The following is a 21,353-nucleotide window of genomic DNA, read 5'->3' on the forward strand; positions in this document are numbered from 1 at the left end:
TCTTGAAGTCACAAGGCTGTGGCTCCCACTGAAGCCAGCTGGGCCCTGCATGGGAGGAAGTAATTTTCCTGGAAGACTCGTTTCCTTGAGTTGCACCAATAGGTCAGAACGGAGGGAAAGGAACAAGTGTTATGTCCAAATGTGCTTTTCCTTGGGGTAATAACTCCTATGACGGAAAGCAACTTGGGAAGGGAAGGGCTTATTTCATCTTACAGCTACAGTCCGTCTTGAAGGAAAGTCAGGGCAGGAATCTGGAGGCAGAAACTGAAACGGGAGACCCGGAGGAAATATTGACTTGCCCCTACTGGCTTGCTCAGTTTGCTCTCCTTCATCCCCAGGAAGGCCTGCCTGCTCAGGGATGCCCCCACCTAAAACAGGCCGTGTCTTGGCCAGTCTCTTTAGGGCATTCTCCCAATTGAGATCCCCTCTTCTCCAATGAGACTAGCCTGTGTTACATGGGCGAAAGAACTAGCCACGTCCTGGTTAATTAGTGTTCACACGATTCCTCAAGTGTGTAGAATGGCTCAGCACACTTTAACTTCCTTCCTCAGGCATTTAATGTGGGTAAATGGTGTGTTTCCAGGAACCTCACAGGCAGGGATCCTCCGGTGCTTCCTTTGGTCTCTCCGTCTTTAACGTGATGAACGCCATCATGGGAAGCGGCATCCTTGGTTTGGCGTATGTGATGGCTAACACGGGTATCCTTGGATTTAGGTGAGGCCTGTTTCCATATTTTGTCATCACACGGTTCCATTTTGATAAGGAATTTTGATTCCAGAAGTTACCGGTCTACAATTTCTAGTTGGATTACTTCTGGGGTTTTAATGCTGTTTTGTTCCCCTTGTGCCTATCTAGTTCTGTGCTTTGGAGGAATGCTCCCTACAGTCATGCATGGCTTGAGGGGGTGGGCATTCATGTAGGAACCTCAAGAAAGGAACCCCGGGGCTCTAAGATAGCGTGGGCTTTAAAACAGCACCAGCAAAGCGGGGCTCTGGTGTAAGAATCAGAACCCAAGGGCTTATAGGGCACAAAAAAGAAAGGGAAGGCCACTGAGCATTGTCCCTTTTGGGCAGGTTGTTGCTAGGGGAAGCTTTGGAGATAAGGTAAGTGGTTAGGATGTCATGTGATAGATAAGCAGCTTTCCTGGTCAGACATGACTGGGGTCCATAGGGCACAGTGGGTAAGGATCTAGAAAACAAGTTACTTTAGGAATTGTTATTGTTTAACTAAAAGGGGGAGAGGGTACCAAGTGGAGTAGCCATGGCTAATAGTTCTGAAGTGCGGCAATGCTTTTTCGTTCCTGGGTGATCCTTATAGAGTATACTTAAACAAACCTAGATGGTAAAACCTTCTACACATCTATACAGTATTGCCTGTTGCTCATAGGCTAAAAAAATCACCTAATATAGTGCAGTCCACGTGCTAGTATAGTAAATGCCGCAGCAGTTGTAATGTAATCGTATTTGTTTATCAACACATGCAAAAAAGATCCAGTGAAAGAAGAAACCTGTTCCTGGATTGGACGTCGTGCTGAGAGGAACTGGAGAAGTCGTTTTAAGGGCCTTGTGTTTTGTTTTTCAATGTTTTGATTCTTGTTATAATAGCCTAAAAAACAAATACACCATATACCATATAAAACTTTTCTTTCTATATGTCCTTATTACATAAGCTTTTTAAATTTAATCTACTCTTATTCTCGTATTTTCCTTTTCCAACTTTTTCTTTAAAACTCAGACATAAGCACACTTACTACCCGAGAGCCAGGATCAGTTTACACACCTTGCTCATGGGGAGGTGTTTCGGGAGCAGGACACAGCTGCAGCCTCCTTGCCTGTGACAACAAAGCCTTTTCTGAAGCCCCTGAAGGACTGGTCCTGGTAGTTGGGAGGTAGAGACAGGAAGATCGGGGAATTCAGGGTCTTCCTCAGCCATATAAGTTCAAGTGAGACCCTGCTTCAAAAAACAAACAAACCAACAGCCACAACAATAAAAAAAGTGTGCCCTAAAATCATGATTTTTTAAAAGAATACAGTATGATAGTATAATAAATACAGGAACCGAGGATTGTATTACTTCTTCTTAGTGGATATTCAGTACTAGATGTAAAAGCACGTGTTGCGTTCATGATTATATGATTGGCAATGCAGTAGTCTGCTTTCCCCAGCTTCACCGTGAGCATGAATAATGTGTTCCCTATGACACGAGGACAGCCATGTTGTCTCTGAGACTTCATTGTTAACCCAGATATCACTGTGCAATACAGGACTGATGTTGATTTTTATTAATCTAAAAATGTGGCTAATCTAAAAAAAAAAAAAAACCACTTTGTATTAGTCAGGGTTCTCTAGAGTCACAAAACTTATGGACAGTCTCTAGATAGTAAAGGAATTTATTGATGACTTACAGTCGGCAGCCCAATTCCCAACAATGGTTCAGTCGCAGCTGTGAATGGAAGTCCAAGGATCTAGCAGTTACTCAGTCTCACGCAGCAAGCAGGCGAAGGAGCAAGAGCAAGAGCTAGACTCCCTTCTTCCAATGTCCTTATATTGTCTCCAGCAGAAGGTGGAGCCCAGATTAAAGGTGTGTTCCTTAAACTCGGAGATTCAATCTTCTGGAATCCATAGCCACTATGGCTCAAGATCTTCAAACCAAGATCCAGATAAGGATCTCCAAGCCTCCAGATAAGGGTCACTGCTGAGCCTTCCAATTCCGGATTGTAGTTTATTCCAAATATTGTCAAGTTGACAACCAGGAATAGCCACTACACACTTGATCTACAATTGATTTATGATTTTAAAAAGTTCAAGCTCATTTGTGTCAGGCTGGCCAATGTGAATCAAAACTTATCAGTCAGGCAAGTTAAAAGCAATTTTTTTAGGTGCAAATAAAATATCCTTCTCCTGTCTTAGGCTGCTAAATAAGACTTCTTTAACGCCTGGAGCCCAACATTATGTTCTGGGCTTATTTATTTTCAAGAGTTAGTCATGGGCCAGTGTCTTAGTACTGTTCTATTGCTGTGACTACACAGCATGACCAAGGCAGCTTATAGAAGAAAGCACTTTAAATGGGGGCTTGCTTACAGTGTCAGAGGGTAAGCATTGTCATCATGCTGGTCAGGGTAGCTGGGGAGTGTGGTAGGCTGCAGACAGGCAGGCATGGCACCGAGCAGTAGCTGGGAGCATACATTCCTGATCACCTGCAGGAGGCACTGAACAAGCAATACCTCCAAACCTTTCCTGATTTGGTCACCCGCTGCTAATCAAGCATTCAGTGAGCCTGGTGTGAGCCTGTGAGGGCTGTTTTCATGAATCACAGCCAGTCACGGGGCTGCTGTTGTTAACATAGCTTTGTATGTTCGATGCTTTACTGCCGTCGCTGGCTTCCATGGCTGGTGTCCATCTCACTGGCCGCAGACATGAAATCCTTCAGACCCAGATCTCTGAGCATCGAGCACCGGGTCCTGGCGCCTGTTTAGTCAGTAGAAGCCAACTTAAAGTGCAAAATCTCACTTCAGTTTCTTCTCTTTCTTCCAAATGTCTTAATAAGCAAAACCGCTTCTAAGTAGCCCACTCTGCTTTCGTTGGTGTCGTCACACTGTAATTTTGTGAGGTCTCTGATGTCGGTTTCCTGAATGCTTGCTACTTACCAGTAAGTCTTTAGTGCCTCACAGAGAGGATTTCTGTGCCTTTGCTATGGTGCACTAGGGACCTGGGTTTGCTAGAAGCCTACCTTGCCAGGATCTTTCGGAGAATAAGCAGGAATTACTTATGCCATTTATTTTCGCAGCGTTTACACGGGTTTTTAGATTGTATCCTTAGAAATGTGTTACTTGCGTTGTTCGGGGGTTGAGCTGGGAAGAACTGCATGCTCCATAGAGCCTAGGAATCGTCAGGTCAACAGTACAGGCAAAGCCATGGTTACAGGGCCCACATAGAGCCTAGGAATCGTCAGCTCGACAGTACAGGCAAAGCCATGGTTACAGGGCCCACATCACTGGAAGGAGAGGGAGTTGGGGAAATGGGGCAAGAGTAAGTCATTGAGACTTAGAACAGGAAAATTAGTCACTAAAGGGAAATATTTAAATCACTGAGTGCTGAAATGCAGTCAGCAGACAGTGCAAAGTGAGGGACTTGTGTTTTAAGTAAAGTTTCTTTCTTTCTGACTTCACTTTTCATTTTAAAAGCATTTCATTTGACTTAAGTACAAGTCGGTAAATACAGAACAGTGATTTCTTTGATGTCTGCAGCTCTGCTTCTCAGAGACGGTCCCTACAAGCATCTGACTGAAGAAATGACGGATCATGAAAAAGCAAGCTTGGAGGAAACCTAACGGTGTTGTTTTATGTTTTAGTTTCCTGCTGCTGTTTGTTGCTCTCCTGGCTTCTTACTCAGTCCATCTCCTGCTTGCCATGTGCATCCACACCGGTGAGTAACACCATGCTGCTCACTTGACCCAGCCTCGTGCATAAGAAATGAATGTCTCCCCTCTGATGTGTGAGAGTCAAACGAAAGCGTACGTATTTAGCAAGCACAAACAGGCCCCAGGCTTGGAACTCCAGCACCAACACGCCCCAAGCGTCTGGTTTCCAATGAGCATATATCATTAATGGTGTGGTGATTGGTTTTGTTTTCTTGTGTTAAGGACAAAAGCTGCCATTGTTTGTTTGTTGTTGGGTTTTGTTTTGTTTCCCCAAGACCGGGTTTCTGTTTGTAGTCCTAGCTGTAGAACTTGCTCAGTAGACCAGGCTGGCCTCAAGCTCAGACCCATCTGCCTCTGCCTCCTGAGTGGTGGAATCAAAGGTGTGCCACCACCTCCCAGAGAAAGCTGGTGTTTTGATCACCTGCTCTCTCTTAGCTTTGAATTAAATTTGTGTTGCAGCCCAACACTAGCTTCACCTCTGCAAGGTGGAACTCTTCTTTGTTCTCACTGGTTTTGTGGCTTTCAGACTTACAGAGGCAGCATTCATGCTCCAAATAGATTTTGTTGTTGTTTGTTTGTTTGTTTGTTGGGTTTTTTGAGTCAGGATTTCTCTGTGTAGTCCTGGCTGTCATGGAACTCACTCTGTAGACCAGGCTGGCCTCAAACTCAGAAATCCGCCTACCTCTGCCTCCCAAGTGCTGGGATTAAAGGCGTGCACCACCACAGCCCAGCCAAATAGATTTTTTTAAAGTGGGATTATTCTAGGGCCCAAACAAATGAGAACCATAAAGGTATTGTTTTGAGATTTTGAGACTCTTGAGAGCAGAGTTCTAAAACAACCATTCCACTTTATTTTCCTTGTCTGTGGGTCAGAAAAGCCTCTTTTGTTGTGTTTGATGGACAGATTTAGTAACAAATCACCTAGGTGATTCTTACGAAAAAACCAATTTAGGATCCAGAGTTTAGAGCTGCAGCTTCTACCAGTAGCTGGGTGGTGTTGACAGGCAGGCTGACCAGTGCTTTCCTCTGCCTTCAGGGCAAATGTACAAACTGATTTAAAAAAAAAAACATAGAAGGCAGTGTAAGGTGGCTGTTATCACAGCTTGTTACTGTGAACTCAGGAATAATAATACCTTTAAATAGCATTTATAAGGCCTGCCAGGAATATCAGTCACACAATTTCCCTTCTTCACATGGAAAAGGTTCTTTAAATCAGGATACTTCCTCTAGCATTGTAATAGATTCTTTTGATACCTGCTGTTAAAAAATGAAGACTTGACTCAACTGTGCAGCAGTCAGTTTTAGTGTAATTATTCGGGACTAGTATTTAAATGGATAGAATTTTAAAAGTAATATTAATTTTATCCTTCAGAGCATTTAACCTCAATATCCTGACACTGTTGTTAACTATGGGACACACGAAGTGAGAACACCTGTTTCTCTTTCCTTTTCCTCTTTTCTTCTCTGTAGCTTGCTTGGGTCCTGAACTAACCTCTCCACGGCTCTCCACTCACACTGCTGCCCTGTCTACACCGACTGCTCAGTCCCTGTAAGGCGCTCGCTCAGTGGAGGTATGCTCTCTCTTGTGCTCCTGTGACTGCAGAATGGTGTGTGGTTATCTCCCCCTCTGTTGGAAAAGGGGTATTATGTTCACGTTAGAATCACTGGTCAGAAAAAAAAGAGTTAAAATCTTTCTAAAAGATAATGTTTTTGTTTTGGTTGGTTAGTTGGCTTTTGTCTAGAGTTAAAAGGTGAAGAGAAAACTTCATGGGTACAAAAGGATAGGATCTTTTCACATGAAATTGTTTTACTTGAAATTATAAGCAGCATTGCATTTTGTCTGTGGGGGCTTGGGAACGGAGGAGGCACGTCAAGGTGCCAATGCCCCCAGCCTTACTTCATTGACTGTGCAATGGTCTTGACAACACTTTCCTCCTAGGATTGTTCTGAGAATGAAGCAAAACCATGAATAGAAGATATAAGAATGGGATGAATAGTGAGCTCTTTGGGAAAGAATCTCAAAGAACTGCACAGTCTTATACATGATGTAATCTCAGAAGCACTGGCTGATGGTCGTTGTGTGAAAACACAGCTTATGCTCTGGGATTAGAACAATTGCCCTCCCTCCTCTGGCCTCCACATCACCTTCAGCAGATGGGACCCAGTGTTCTGGGGCAGTGTACTGCTTCTGGCTCCTCCTCCCCCACTGCAGCACTGCACACTGTGCATTGTGCACTACATCATGGCCATTGTGCGCCTTCAGAGCCACTAGTTTAATGGTAGTGCAGTGTTTATCTCACGTCAGTAACTTCAGGAATCTCGTTTATCTCCATCCCCCAGACTCTGACCCATGGGTTCACTGTCTATTCTATGGCCTCATCTTTTACTGTTTTCCAACTCCCCAAACCCCAGATCATGGTACATAGCACTGGGGCAGTAGATGAGCCCTTACATCCAGATCTGTAGGCAGCAGGAAGGAAGAAAGCTAGAAGGGGCCTGGTGTGGGCTTTGTCTCTTAGTGCATACCTTCTCCAACAAGACCACACCCTCTAATATTTTCCAAAGAATTTCACCAACTGGAAACCAAACATTCAAATAGTGACCCTATGGGGGCATTCTCATTCAAACTAGCGTGGTACCTCTGGTTGGCCTAAAAAGAAACTTTCTTATTTATTTATGAATTTTATGTATGTAGGTGCTTTGTTGTATGTATGTCTGCATACCACAAGAAGGCATTAGATCATAAGCTGTGATGTTTTTGCTTAGAATTGAACTCAGAACCTCTGGAAGAATAGCCAGTATTCTTAAGTGCTGAGTCATCTCTCCAGACAAGCCTGGAACTTCCTATGTAGTCCAGACTGGTCTCATATTGACAGAGTTTCACCTGTTCTGCCTCCTAAGTGTTGAGATTAAAGGCATGCCCTGACATGCCCTGCTCTCAGGTACTTTCTTATGTGCAGTGAAAACCCAAGCCTCTTTAAGAACAACATTTATTAAGTTGATTGTGTGCTCCACATCTGTAACCTAACAACTGCATCAGCTAGATTTTTGTCATCTGTATTAGAGGCTAGCAAAAGGAAACAGTAAAAGATGAAGTGGATTCCTGCAGGCTGCATAGTCAGTTGGCTGGTTAGAACTAATCTTGCATGTCATAGCATGTCGTACCAAGAGGTACATAGTCTGTGCCACTTCCCACCATGCAAACCTTGAAGCTTAATTCTGGATTCTGCATTTGACTCTGGGTCATCCTTCTGGAGGTAGAGCTCAAGTGAGACTGCGCAGGCTGAGGAAGAGGCACATTAGCAGAAGGCTGGCATGGCCATCTCCTCTCACACCGATTGCAGGATGCTTTGTATAGAATTTGTTCTGCCCAAAATAAAATACCTCCAGCTACAAATAACTGGGGGGTGGGGGAGCTTTCGAGAAAGCCATGGCTTCTTCCTGTGACTAAGCCTGTTAGTCAGAAGTCGAGCTTCCATTTATCCTTTGAGTGCCTCACAGTTTGTCAACAGAGAGCTCCGTGGTGCGAGACAGTTCAGAGAATGATCTGTGCTAAAACAACCACAAAAGAAATACAGAAACAACAGTGAGATGCCTTCGTAAATATGCGCAAATGACAGATCCAAGTCAGTGTCCCAACAGATGCTAGGAAGGCTGGGACAAGAGGAACCGACTTCTCAGGCACCCTGGAAGGAGACCAGCAGGCCTTTGTGGTTGTTTATTCTTATAAAACCATACTTGTACCACAGGGTCTGGCAAGCTTACTCCTCTTGGCATTTATCCAAAGACTTAGGTCTACACAAAACTTACATATGCGATGTTTATAGCAGTTGTATTTATAAATTGCCAAATTTAGGGAGTGCCCAAATACCCTTCAGTAGATGAATGCCCAAGCGAACAGTGACATTGAAACAACACAAAATTATTTTGTACTAATAAGAAATGAAGCATCAGGCCCTGAAGCGGCATGGAGGCCTCATAAAAGCAAATTATCAGGTGAAAGAAACCATATGCTGCAAGAGCCCTGCTTGCAGGTGTGCATACACAGAGTGAAGCCAGCCTCTGTGTGTGTGTGTGGGGAGGGTATAATCTATGCCCATTGTAGTGGCGTTACTCACAATGGTGAAACATAGAAACACCCTGCATGCCTTTCAGTTGAAGAATATAGGTAAAGAAGCGCTGATCTCTATGTATTTTGTTTGGAATATTATCCTGCCTTTAAAAACGGGCTAAAAAGGGGGCATCTTCCCAGTGACAGGAGCAGAGAGGAGCCTGGCAGACATCATGATAACGATGAAGTGAGATAAGGCAGACAGGAAGAAAACCGTGTGTTCTCACATGTGGACACTAACAAGAGCAGTTAAGAAGCAGGATGAGACTGTTTGACAGGGATACTGGCCGGGGTGGGGTGGGGGAGATGGGGAGTTCCTGATTGAGGCTACACAGGATGCGGAGTCTGGAAATATGATGCACAGCATGCTGGTCGTGGTGAATATCAAGGTTACTGGAAATTTGCCAAGAGAATAAAGAGGGGCAGAAGGGGGGGGAGGTTGAGTGGATATGATTATTTCTTTGAATATCATAGTTTCAATGTATATCAAAACACGTTGAGCACTTTAGATATACATAATTAAGCGAAAGAAGAGACCAACCAGAAAAGATTGTGTATGATTTGGTCTCAGCTCTATGATCTTAAAGGAAGGCAAAACCATGAAGAGTAAAGGAGTCAGCGGTTAGCAGGGGTTAGGAGGGAAAGATGATTGAACAGGAGACGATTTAGGGCAGAGGGAAGGTGTCACGTGACAGCATAGTGGTGGATATGCACTCATCAAGATCCGTAGACTGTCTGTCTAGTGCCAAAGGGGAACCTTCATAGCAACTGTGGATTGGTTTTGTATGATGTTGACAGGCCAGAGCTCCTTGATAATAACAGATGTACCATTGTATAGCTGGAAGGTAGCGTTGTATGCGGGCAGACGGTGTATCACAGCCTTACACTTTATTAATTTTGCTGAGACCCTACAAACAATCTAAAAATATAATCTGTTACAGAAAAGCAAATGGTGAGAGAAAATAATTCAGGAACAACATGAAGAGTAGAAATGAATAATAAAAGCCCACAAGGCCTCATTCCTACATAAAGAACTACAGGCAACTAAGGAATTCGGAGAGGGAGAAATAAGTCTTCCCCAACGAAGAACACACCAGTTGATTATCCAATACCAAATGGTCAGCCGCAAACATTCACTAAAGCATCATTATATAAGTTGAGAAGATTGAATTTATGTATTTAAAAACATATATGTATATGCATATACCATATGAGTATGTAACAACAATAAATGGGGGAAGAGGCCATGAGTTTGAACAAGAAGGGGTAGATGAGAGGGAGGAAAGGAAGGTGTCTTAGTCAGGGTTTCTATTCCTGCACAAACATCATGACCAAGAAGCAAGTTGGGGGGTTTATTCGGCTTACACTTCCATACTGTTGTTCATCACCACGGAAGTCAGGACTGGAACTCAAGCAGGTCAGGAAGCAGGAGCTGATGCAGAGGCCATGGAGGGATGTTCCTTACTGGCTTGCTTCCCCTGGCTTGCTCTCCTGCTATTTTATAGAACCAAGACTACCAGCCCAGAGATGGTCCCACCCACAAGGGGCCTTTCCCCCTTGATCACTAATTGAGAAAATGCCTTACAGTTGGATCTCATGGAGGCATTTCCCCAACTGAAGCTCCTTTCTCTGTGATAACTCCAGCTGTGTCAAGTTGACACAAAACTAGCCAGTACAAAAGGGATGGGGAAGTGATGTTGCTAACTATAATAGCAAGGAAAAAAATAGTTCTTAAAAAGGAACAGCAAACAAGGGTCTCTTCTAATCTAGGATAAAAACATGTAAAATAATAAATAATGCATCTGTAAAATAACAAGAAAATAATATCAAAAGGTATCCAGAAACCACAAGTGCCACAGAAGTTAGAGAAAACAAGAAAAAAAAAAAAAAGGGAAGAGGAGAGAAGAGAAGGAAGGAAAGAGAAAATAAAATAAAATTACTTTTGTAGTCGGATTGGAACACTTAATTTCCAGGGATTCTCACAGAAAGAATAAACAGCTTGAAAATGAGAGAAGAGATTACTACCATACCACCTTGAATGTGCCCAGTTTTCACCTGAAAATGAAAGAAAAAAAATTAAAAAGTTAGAGCAGTCCAGGAGACCAGCATGCAAGTGATAGAACGTGCACAGAAGGGGATAAATGGAAAGGCAGGGAATTATCAACAGAATAACACAAAAGAGCTGGTGTAACAGCTTCCACAATAACATATTCTTTCTAGAAGATCATTGTGAAATAATTCACACCAATTGTATTGTAAATGATGGGAAAGCCAGTTTTAAAAGATGGTATCTTAAAAGTTTACACAGAAGAGACAAATAAACAGGGAAGTGGCTGTTGGTTAGAAGTGCCTCTTATGAAAGCCTGGACCATAGCACCCTGGTGGCTGTAGCTGCCAGCCTGTCCAAAAAGACCAGGCTCCAGCTTCGGCAGAAAGTGCCTCCAAGGAAAGAGGCAGATGGCTCTAGGGGAGGATCCTCAGCAGTTTCATCTGCCTTCCACATGCAGTGTGTGCACCCACGGAGAGGTGTGAGCGCGCGACATACACACACCTCATATACACAAACAAGAAAGTAAAAATCAAGACACAGTAACAGTTTTTACAGGAGCTGTAAAGTGGACTGTATATCAGTCTTTCTGCAATTCTTGGAAAAGATGCTTGTAAACTAGAATTCCATAGCCAGCCAAACTCCTGGGAACGTGGTTTCAGTAATGACATTTCATACATGCAATGTCTGAGAAACAATCCCTCCAGTATCTTACATAATAAGCAGTTTAAGAGTGAAGGATGCTCGCCAGAATTCAGGAGTAACAGAAATGAGGAATCGGGAGAGAAGGAAAGGAAACTCCCAGGTCAGCAGATCCAAGCACCGGTGCGCGTTTCACAGAAGCATAGCGCTGCTGCCACGCCATTCTGCACTCAGCATCCTTTGCAGGGTGGCAGCTCTAATTTCCACCATCTGACCTTGAGTAGAGAGAGGTAGGTAGGTACAGAAGTCTCAGGGATGGAATCAAGGCAGGCAGTGTGCAGAGCCAGCACAGGAGTGACGGCCAAGTGCTAGTAAAGACGAAGGAGCCATGGTTTGGGCCTTGTGGGCCACTGGGCAAGGCCACTAGTGGAACACAGAAGGCAGAGGTGACTCGAGATTAAAAGTAAGTTCAGTTTCGAATATATGGACTTTGAAGTATGTGTGGGTGGAATGGTCTGAGCTCTGAAGCATAGGATAGAGGTTCATTGCTTCGGTGTTCTTTATCTGTTAGAGTAAGGGAATAATCAGAGACAAGTGCATGAGCAGATGTTCATGCTGTAGTGTGCCTAACATGGGGACTAGGTGAGAAGTCTGGGCAAGTGAGGAGGAAAGCGCGGGTACCGTTGGAGGGACGGGAGTTAGAGAATATTCCTAGATCACTGGGCTGAAAAAGCTAGCAGACACAAAAGCATATCCTGAGCATTATACGCAATGCACCCAAAGTAACTGACCACTGCTGTTGAGCAAGGTGTAAAGGACAAAATTGGAGGGAAGATCCTGAAGACTATATAAGGATTTGCCTAGGGAACGAGAACCCACTAGGATTATTGAAAAAGTCCAGGTAGAGAACAGAATCTGCCACTTGCTCTGTCCAAAGAGAATTTTGGCTCTTTTAGAACGCATGATATAGCCTGTAACTCCAATAAAGAGTTTTGAGTCCATTTCTCTTCCTCTTCCTAAAGAAGGTCACTGGAGGTGCGTGTGCACATATATGTGCGGAGGCCAGAGGCCAACAGTGGGTGTGTTCTTCACTCTCCCTCTAGTTTTTAAGGCGGGGTCTCATGGAACCTGGAGCTCACCAGCTTCACAACTGGCGGCTGAGCCCAGTGAACAAACTCTGAGAATCCACCTGTCCTGCAAGTGCTGCAGCTGCAGGCACTAGACCCTATGGCAAGCTTTTGTGGGTGCTGGGAATCCAAACTCAGGCCTCACTGCTTGAGGGGCAGGCACTTTAGCTGAACCAGCTCCCTGGCCCCAAGGTTATCATTCTCCATGATGACCTGAAACTCCACTCATGATGAAAAAAAGATTTTTCTATAAGCTCTGGTTTCTTCTTTTTTAAAAAAAGTAATTTCATTTATTTATTTGTTTGTTTATTCACTGTACATTGGTGTCTATGTGAGCGTGTCAGATCTCCTGGAACTGGAATTACAGACAGTTGTGAACTGCTGTGTAGGTGCTGGGAATTGAACCCAGGTCCTTTTTGAAGAGCAACCAGTGCTTTTAGCTGCTGAGCCATTTCCCAGCCCCTTTTGCTTGTTTTAAAGCAGAAGGCTTTTAATCAATGATTGGCAGCCCTGGCCTGGACTTTACTTTCTAGGTCGGGCTAACTTGCTACCTGAAGTGACCCTCCTGATGGGTGGGGTTTAGGAGTGTACTACCACACCCAAGTAACATCTTAACCAGGTATTTCCCAGCTGCTGCTGCTGTCTGCTATGAAATTGCCTCCCTGACAGGCTGCATACTGCCCTTCCAAGGACAGCCACATTTCTGGAACCTGTGAGTGTCATGTCAAAAGACCAGGCTGACCTCGAACTCAGAAATCTGCCTGCCTCTGCCTCCCGAGTGCTGGGATTAAAGGCGTGCGCCACCACGCCTGGCTATATTACTGATTCTTGACTGGGTGTGATTTCTCCCCCAGAGCATCTGGCAGTGGCTATAGACATTTCTGGTTCTCATGACCAGGGATGGGATGGATGGACATGGTGCTATTGGCCACCAGTGTGTTAAGGCCAGGGATCCTGTTGAACATCCCACAGTACACAGACAGCTCTATCTGATAGAGAGCTACATGGTCATGAGCAGCCCTGGGCTAGATTGTGTGTACGATGTGTGTGTATGATCTGCTCATCATTTTACCTAACGTTAGAGTAAGAACTTTCTTTGCAGAAGCTAAGCTTTCTGCTTTTAGGTAGGGAAGAATGGCTGTGAGGTCCTGAAGCATTCCTTTTTATTGATGGTGAGTATGCATGTGTGTGTGTTGAGTATGGATGTGTGTAGCATGGTACATGCATACAGGTCTGAGAACAACTTCATGGTTTTCTCCTCTCAGCTTTACATGGGTGCCAGGGAGGGAATACCCTCTGAACCTTCTCACTCTTCCTCATTGTTGTCTTAATCAGAAACTTACATGCTTGAGTCTGGAGGAAGGGCTCAGGAGTTAAGACCACTGGCTGCTCTTGTAGAGGATCTGGGTTCAATTCCCAGCACAACACAGGGTGGGAATTCAGTTCAAGGGAATCTGATGCCCTGTTTTGGTCTCTGCAGGCACCAGGCATGATCACAGTGCACTGACAGATGTGCAGGAAAAACTTCATACACATAAAATAAAGCTTTTGTTGTTGTTTTGAGACAGGATCTCTTTATGTAGCCCCTGGCTGTCCTGGAACTCACTATATAGACTGCTCTAGCCTCTTAATTCACAGAAATCCATCTGTCTCTTCCTTTCAAGTGCTGTGATTAAAGATGTGCACCCCCATGCTTGGCCTATAGACCCCAGTATATACTTATAAGTGTGAGGCCATGCAGTCTTATGAGATTCTTCTGTTGGCAGTTGCCTTTTCATGTTTAAATTATAATCTCCTATTTATTAAGGGCTTTTTTCTCACACTCTTCATTGTAAGCAGTAAGGACTTAGCTCAGATGGGCCATATTTCCCCTTGCCTCTCTTGATTTCCATTTCTACTCAGTAGGTCATCACTGATCATTTCATGTATAACTGCAGAATATACAGAACCTTGGTTTAGTTTCCATTGGTTGGAAAGCTCTTTTCAGCTCCTGTCTCTCCTTCCCATAGAGCATGTTCTTCTCTTATGCCAGCGGTCCTCAACCTTCCTAACACTGAGACCCTTTAATATAGTGCCTTAGTCAGGGTTTCTATTCCTGCACAAACATCATGACCAAGAAGCAAGTTGGGGAGGAAAGGGTTTATTCGTTTTATATTTCCACATTGCTGTTCATCACTTAAAAAAAAAAGTCAGGACTGGAACTCAAGCAGGTCAAGAAGTGGGAGCTGATGCAGAGGCCATGGAGGGGTGTTACTTACTGGCTTGCTTTCTCTGCCTTACTCAGCTTGCTCTCTTATAGAACCAGGACTACCAGCCTAGAGATGGTCCTACCCATCAGGGGCCTTCCCCCCTTGATCACTAATTGAGAAAATGCCTTACAGCTGGATCTCATGGAGGCATCTCCCCAACTGAAGCTCCTTTCTCTGTGATAACTCCAGCCTGGGTCAAGTTGACACACAAAACCAGTCAGTATATACAGTTCCTCATGTCCTGGTGACTCCAACCATAAAATTATGTTCATTGCTACTTCATGACTGTAATTTTGATATTATTATGAACTGTGATGTAAATATTTTTGGAGATAAAAGTTTGTCAAAGGGGTCACAATCCACAGATTGAGAACTGCTGCCTTACACTGTCCAAGATAGCATTTGTTTTGTATTTTGTGATGATTCCTAAAGTATTCATATTATCTGTAGATTGAATTTAATGGGCGAAAACCAGTGCGCCTGTTAATAGGCTGTGACTGTAAATATTCCTCACTGCACAGCAAACTAGTCAAGTGGGAATCCAGAACCTTCCTATGCATGCAGTATTTCAGCCTCTCTTGGCAACTGAAAGAGCCTTAGTACCCTGTCATTCTGTTTTCTTCTAATTGCATGGAAAGATTGTTAGTCATGTCATAACCAGTTGGCACAGTGACACTGAAGTTTATATTAAGAAAGATCAGAAGTAGTCTTAAAACTAGTGAATATTCAAGAACTTTATTGCCCTCTATACACTGTTAGGGAAAAAAAAGCAAGAAGAAAATGATGGAAAACAGAAGAAAGAAAAGAATTTCAGAATAATAAGAGTACTTTCCAAATGGCCAACTTTCTGAGAGTTGAACTATGTTTGGATAACTTGTGTCCCTCAATCCAGATCCAAAGATAATATTGCTTCTGCTGAAACTTGGGCTCATACCGTAACCAGAGTTTATTAATTGTCCTATTTCATTGAGGAAAAAATGCAAAGCAGACAGGCTCTGGAGTAACTAGCTGGAAGTGCTCCACTGCCTCGTGGGAAGCAGCTTTCCAGGGATGACTGTGGAGGCCAGAGCCGTGGGCCTGATGGGCGTTAAGGAAAAAGTCCTCGTGTACTGGAGAAGACTCACAGCCTCTCCATTCCTCCAAAACACAGCACTGATTGCTTTTCATATAAAAAAAATGATTTCTAAAAACACACTGCTAGTGATTGTTTCAGCTCATAGGAAGGTTTGCTCCAAGGGCTACTTGTAGAGGCCTGCATTAATTATATATTATGATGTCATTCCTATTCTGTAGGACTATGCCACTCTCTCATTGGTTATCAACACTTAGTTTTGTGTCTCTGAAACATCTTCTTAATGTTTGTAATGCTGTAAAATGTATGAAGGAACCAAAAACAAACAAGCAAACAAACAAACAAACAAACAAAAAATTCCTTTGCTTGTAAATCAAGCAGCAAATTACTTGGCACTAGAAAAATAAATAGAATTTCAGTTTAACTGCCAACTCTCAGGTTTCTAGAGGAAGTGGAACTATTTCAGTTTTGTTGGGTTTTTGTTGTGAAGCAGCTTAGGGGGTCTTGCTGTGTTGCTCACCTGCTTTCAAATTCTTATTCTCAAGTGATCCTCCTGCCTCAGCCTCACAAGTAACTGGCATTCCAGGCCTGTGCCAATACACTTGACATTGCAGTTCTTAAAAACAAAGTTCCGCCTTTGCTGTACAAGTCATTATAACATATTTGAGCTCCTTTCCTCAAAAATGCGGAAAGCCAAAAAAAGTGACTACTTTCTCACTGTTTACGTGTCTACTTCATGGATTGTATTTGAATCCTGGTTTTCTTTTTCCCAATTAAAATAATATGGGCATTTTCTTGTTATTATAAATGGGCTTTCATGGTTGTATTATTTTATTAGTTATCAGTACCATGATTTACTTAAGCACCTTGTTGCACGTTTCGGTTAGCCCTGTGTTTCCAGTGTAAATCATGGCATGATTAAATATCTAGTGAGGTCCCTGGTTTTATTCTTATCTCCTAGGACCAAATCTCCCAGGGTCAAATTTAAAGGGTGGCCGTCGTCGTTCAGACTGCATCCCGACCATCACTCCAGTCTCTGACTCTCACCAGCATGTAGAAACAGCCCAAGCCACAGAAGAGAGCTTGGAAATTGCTTCCCAGTGCTCTTTGGTTCACTGGCTAAGATGTGGAGAAAGCACTTGGCTGGCTGTGTCCGAATTTCATTTTCACAAAGCCTCAAAGCAAAGCCAAAAGCCATTATTCATATTCCTGATGTCTCAGGCAGGGGAAAGTGCTTCTAATTTTTGCAACATAAAAGAGGCCCTGATGACAGTGACAGAGCTGAGCAGGACCCAGACCTGCTGACGGGAAAGCTAGATTTAGGGCTGGAGCACTGGACCCACCCCCAGCTAAAAGCCCAGTGCCTTTCCTCTTTCGGTTTGGGACTTTGTGATGCTTAGAGATATTTTATGACACTGAAGAAATAGTAGAACCAGAGGGCAAGTTTGAGATTGCACAACTTCACAAGCTGCAGCTAAAACTGTCTTCATTAAGCGGTTATATTCGCTGTGTTTTCTGGCACAAGCAATCTGGTTGGATTTTAACTTTTAAAATTTAGAATTAATGTTTACTGTTTAAATTTGATATTGAAATACCTGCTCCCTTTAGAGTTTTTCAGTGTGTTTTTTTTGTTTTGTTTGTTTGTTTTTGCTAATTGGTATTTGTTTTCCCTGCTTCCCAGATACACAAACAATTAATTACTTTCCACTGCTTAAATATAAAACAAGGCTGGCATGTAGAACATCTATGTAGCATGTAAAAGGCTTGAATCCAGTACCCTACACAAACATGAAGCTGACAGACATTTGTTTACGTACTGACAAACAAATACAAAAGAGGTCATTTGAAAAGCAATGACACTGGAAGTCTGACACTGGAAAACCTCATTGCTTTAAGTCCTTAAAAGAAATGTTTTTCTTATTTATTTTCATTTTAAAACATGGTCTGGTGTGATTTTTCAGTTGCCATATTAGATCTGTTCAGATTAACATGCATATATGCTCCTTTGACATGATATTATAAGGGAATTAATGAGCTGTTTAACTATTTTATTTATGAGAAGAAAAGAATTTTGGTTTCAAAAGAACTTGACCCTAGGGGAAAGATTGATTATCTCCTAGGGAATATGAAAGTGAATTTTAGTAGAAGTCATCTTGAGGTAGAGCATTTGAAACAATGTACTTCAAATGCTCAGATCACGATAGAGGGCTAATATCCAATATATACGAAGAACTCAAGAAGGTAGACTCCAGAGAACCAAATAACCCTATTTAAGAAATAGGGTGCAGGCCGGGTGTGGTGACGCACACCTTTAATCCCAGCACTCGGGAGGCAGAAACAGGTGGATTTCTGAGTTTGAGGCCAGCCTGGTCTACAAAGTAAGTTCCAGGACAGCCGGGACTATACAGAGAAACCCTGTCTCAAAAAAACCAAAAAAAAAAAAAAAAAAAAAAAAAATAGGGTGCAGAGCTAAACAAAGAATTCTCAACTGAGGAATACCAAATGGCTGAGAAACACCTAAGAAAATGTTCAACATCCTTAGTCATCAGGGAATTGCAAATCAAAACAACCCTGAGATTCTACTTCATATCAGTCAGAATGGCTAAGATTAAAAACTCAGGTGACAGCAGATGCTGGCAAGGATGTGGAGAAAGAGGAACAGTCCTCCAATGCTGGTGGGATTGCAAGCTGGTACAACCACTCTGAAAATCAGTTTGGCGGTTCCTCAGAAAATCAGACATAGTACCTGAGGATCCAGCAATACCACTCCTGGGCATGGCATATACCCAGAAGATGCTCCAACGTGTAATAAGGACACATGCTCCACTATGTTCATAGCAGCCTTATTTATAATAGCCAGAAGTTGGAAAGAACCCAGACATCTCTCAACAGAGGAATGGATAGAGAAAATGTGGTACATTTACACAATGGAGTACTATGCAGCTATTAAAAACAATGCATTTATGAAATTCTTAGGCAAATGGATGGATCTAGAGGATATCATCCTGAGTGATGAAACCCAATCACAAAAGAACACACATGATATGCACTCACTGAGAAGTGGTTATTAGCCCAGAAACCTAGAATACCCAAGATACAATTCACAAAACACATGAAACTCAAGAAGAAGGAAGACCAAAGTGTGGATACTTCAATCCCTCTTAAAAGGGAGAACAAAATACCCATGGAACGGGGCTGGTGAGATGGCTCAGTGGGTAAGAGCACCCGACTGCTCTTCCGAAGGTCCAGAGTTCAAATCCCAGCAACCACATGGTGGCTCACAACCATCCGTAACAAGATCTGACTCCCTCTTCTGGTGTGTCTGAAGACAGTGTATTTATATATAATAAATAAATAAATCTTTAAAAAAAAAAATACCCATGGAAGGAGTTATAGAGACAAAGTGTGGAGCAGAGACTTGAAGGAATGACCACATAGAGACTGCCCCACCTGGGGATCCATCCCATATACAATCACCAAACCCAGACACAATTGTGGATACCAACAAGCATTTGCTGACAGGAGCCTGATATAGCTGTCTCTTGAGAGGTTCTGTCAGTGTCTGACAAATACAGAAGTGTATGCTCACAGTCATCCATTGGACTGAGCACAGGGTCCCCAATGAAGGAACTGGAAAAAGTACCTAAGGATCTGAAGGGGTTTGTAGCCCCATAGGAGGAACATCAATATGAACTAACCAGTACCCCTAGTCCCTGGGACTAAACCACCAACCAAAGAAAACACATGGTGGGACTCATGGCTCTAGCTACAGATGTAGCAGAGGATGGCCTAGTCGGTCATCAGTGGGAGGAGAGGTCCTTGGTCCTGTGAAGGTTCTATGCCCCAGTGTAGAGGAATGCCAGGGCCAGGAACAAGGAGTGGATGGGTTGGTGAGCAGGGGGAGGGGATAGGGGGTTTTCAGAGGTGAAACCAGGAAAGAGATAACATTTGAAATGTAAATAAAGAAAATATCTAATTAGAAGAAGAAGGAGAAGGAGAAGGAGAAGGAGAAGGAGAAGGAGAAGAAGAAGAAGAAGAAGAAGAAGAAGAAGAAGAAGAAGAAGAAGAAGAGAAAAGAAGAGGAAGAGGAAGAAGAAGAAGAAAAGAAGAAGAGGAAGAAGAAGAAGAAGAAGAAAAGAAGAAGGAGGAGGAGGAGGAAGAAGAAGAATAAGAATAAATGATGCTCGGATCATCACAAGAATGCTGCAGTCATAAAAACTGGGTTTTTACTGCCTGCATCTCCTCGGCCCTCCCTGTACTCTCATTTTGTCTTTCTAAGTTTGTCTCACTATATGCATCACTACAATTATCTTGTTTAATTCTATTTAATTTAGCTTAAGTTTACATAGATGATAGTATTGCGTATTTATGGAATGTTGATGAATTCATTGAATATGCAGTTTAAGCTCACAGCTGTATCTAATAAGATGTAAGTGTGGCCATCATTGAGAAAGACAGAAACCGTGACCGGCATTGCTGATGAGTCACCATTATGTCTGACTAGACAGTGACTAAAGGGGGAAAGGCTCAGAGAATGGGGGTGTTTATCATTGGAAAACCAGGAATTTGTTTTTCAAGTAGTAAGGCATTTAGGTCAGGTAATTTTTATAAAGTGATTTAAAAAAAAACAAAAAACGGACAACATAGAAATGTTTTTCTTAAGCAGTAATGGAAGTCTGGAGCCATGGTGCGTAGGTTCCTGTCAACCTGCCAGAAACAGGGGCTGTCAGCCCAGTTTTCTTAACGTTTAAGAGACCACACCTCAGGTTTGGTCTTTGGTCTCTCTACAGAAAAGAATTTCTGTTCAAACCAGTATGAACCAGAGTTGGAGTTTATTAAATGACATTTTTAATATAAACTTTGAGCACAAGGTTGAGAGAAAGAGGCTGCTATGAAACATGGCACACCTGAGCGAGAGTGTGGGCTTCCCTAGGCCTGTGTGACCTTCATAACTGTGTGACCTTCATAACTGGCCTACTCAGATAAAGTATATCTTCAGTACTAAACTGTATATGTATGCTATGTTTAACAATTCAAATGTAAATGCATTTTTAAAACTAGATATATCACTCAAAAAAGATTCCAAGTCCCTTGAACCTTGATAATAGATTGTAAAAAATACCCTTTTATTATTCAGTATTCCACTGTTTTCTTCCTGGTTCAGAGTTACTATATGGAATCCACCTATGATTTTTAAAATGTTTGTTTTTATGTATGTGAATATTCTTCATTCTAAACATACAAAAGGATTTTTTGTTTTTGTTCCCAAGTGGCAGTTGGAAAAAGCCCACATATGTCCAAAGAGATGCACTAAAACTGGCTTTAACTAGTCCGTGACTAACAGAAAGTATATATGGCTCTCCCAAGCCTAGTGTCTCCCAGCCTGCTTCTCCTCACTGTAAGTGCTATGGGCTTATGCACTTCCTGGACTAGAGAGCCTCATGAACTAGGTAGAACACAGGCTGTCTGGGCAGAGTGTAACGTGACTCTCTTACAAGCCTTCTCATTTTCCTCTGTATTTAGTAACCACACTTCTTGAGCACAATGAAATGAGAATGTAATTTAACACTCTTATGATGAGAAAAGAAAATATGTGCCCCACTTCCCAACTGTAGGATAAAGGCACTGTTACTATTGTGAATACATTATCTTCAATCTAAGCTCTTGGAAAGGCAGATGTCCCTGA

The 21,353-nt window shown here is 42.8% G+C and overlaps 1 protein-coding gene across 11 annotated transcripts in view; it reads left to right on the forward strand.

Moving 5' to 3' along the window:
* The window catches only part of Slc38a6 (solute carrier family 38, member 6), a 75,260-nt gene that overhangs the window by 1,071 nt on the left and 52,836 nt on the right, over nucleotides 1–21,353 (forward strand). For 7 of the 11 annotated variants that reach the window (XR_381537.4, XR_003950074.1, XR_001780471.2 and 4 more), the window contains exons 2-3: nucleotides 584–714; nucleotides 4,351–4,424. Coding sequence is in view for 3 of the 11 variants with exons in the window: in XM_011244154.3 (XP_011242456.1) it covers nucleotides 584–714; nucleotides 4,351–4,424 (205 nt within the window). In the remaining 8 variants the exon portion in view is untranslated. Of the gene's footprint in view, nucleotides 1–15; nucleotides 103–583; nucleotides 715–4,350; nucleotides 4,425–5,889; nucleotides 5,991–21,353 lie in introns of those variants that run through there. The other 4 variants (XM_030246833.1, XM_030246831.1, XM_017315147.2 and 1 more) reach the window with 2 other exon arrangements.

Source organism: Mus musculus, chromosome 12, assembly GCF_000001635.26.
Source record: "Mus musculus strain C57BL/6J chromosome 12, GRCm38.p6 C57BL/6J".
NCBI classification, from domain to species: Eukaryota; Metazoa; Chordata; class Mammalia; order Rodentia; family Muridae; genus Mus; species Mus musculus.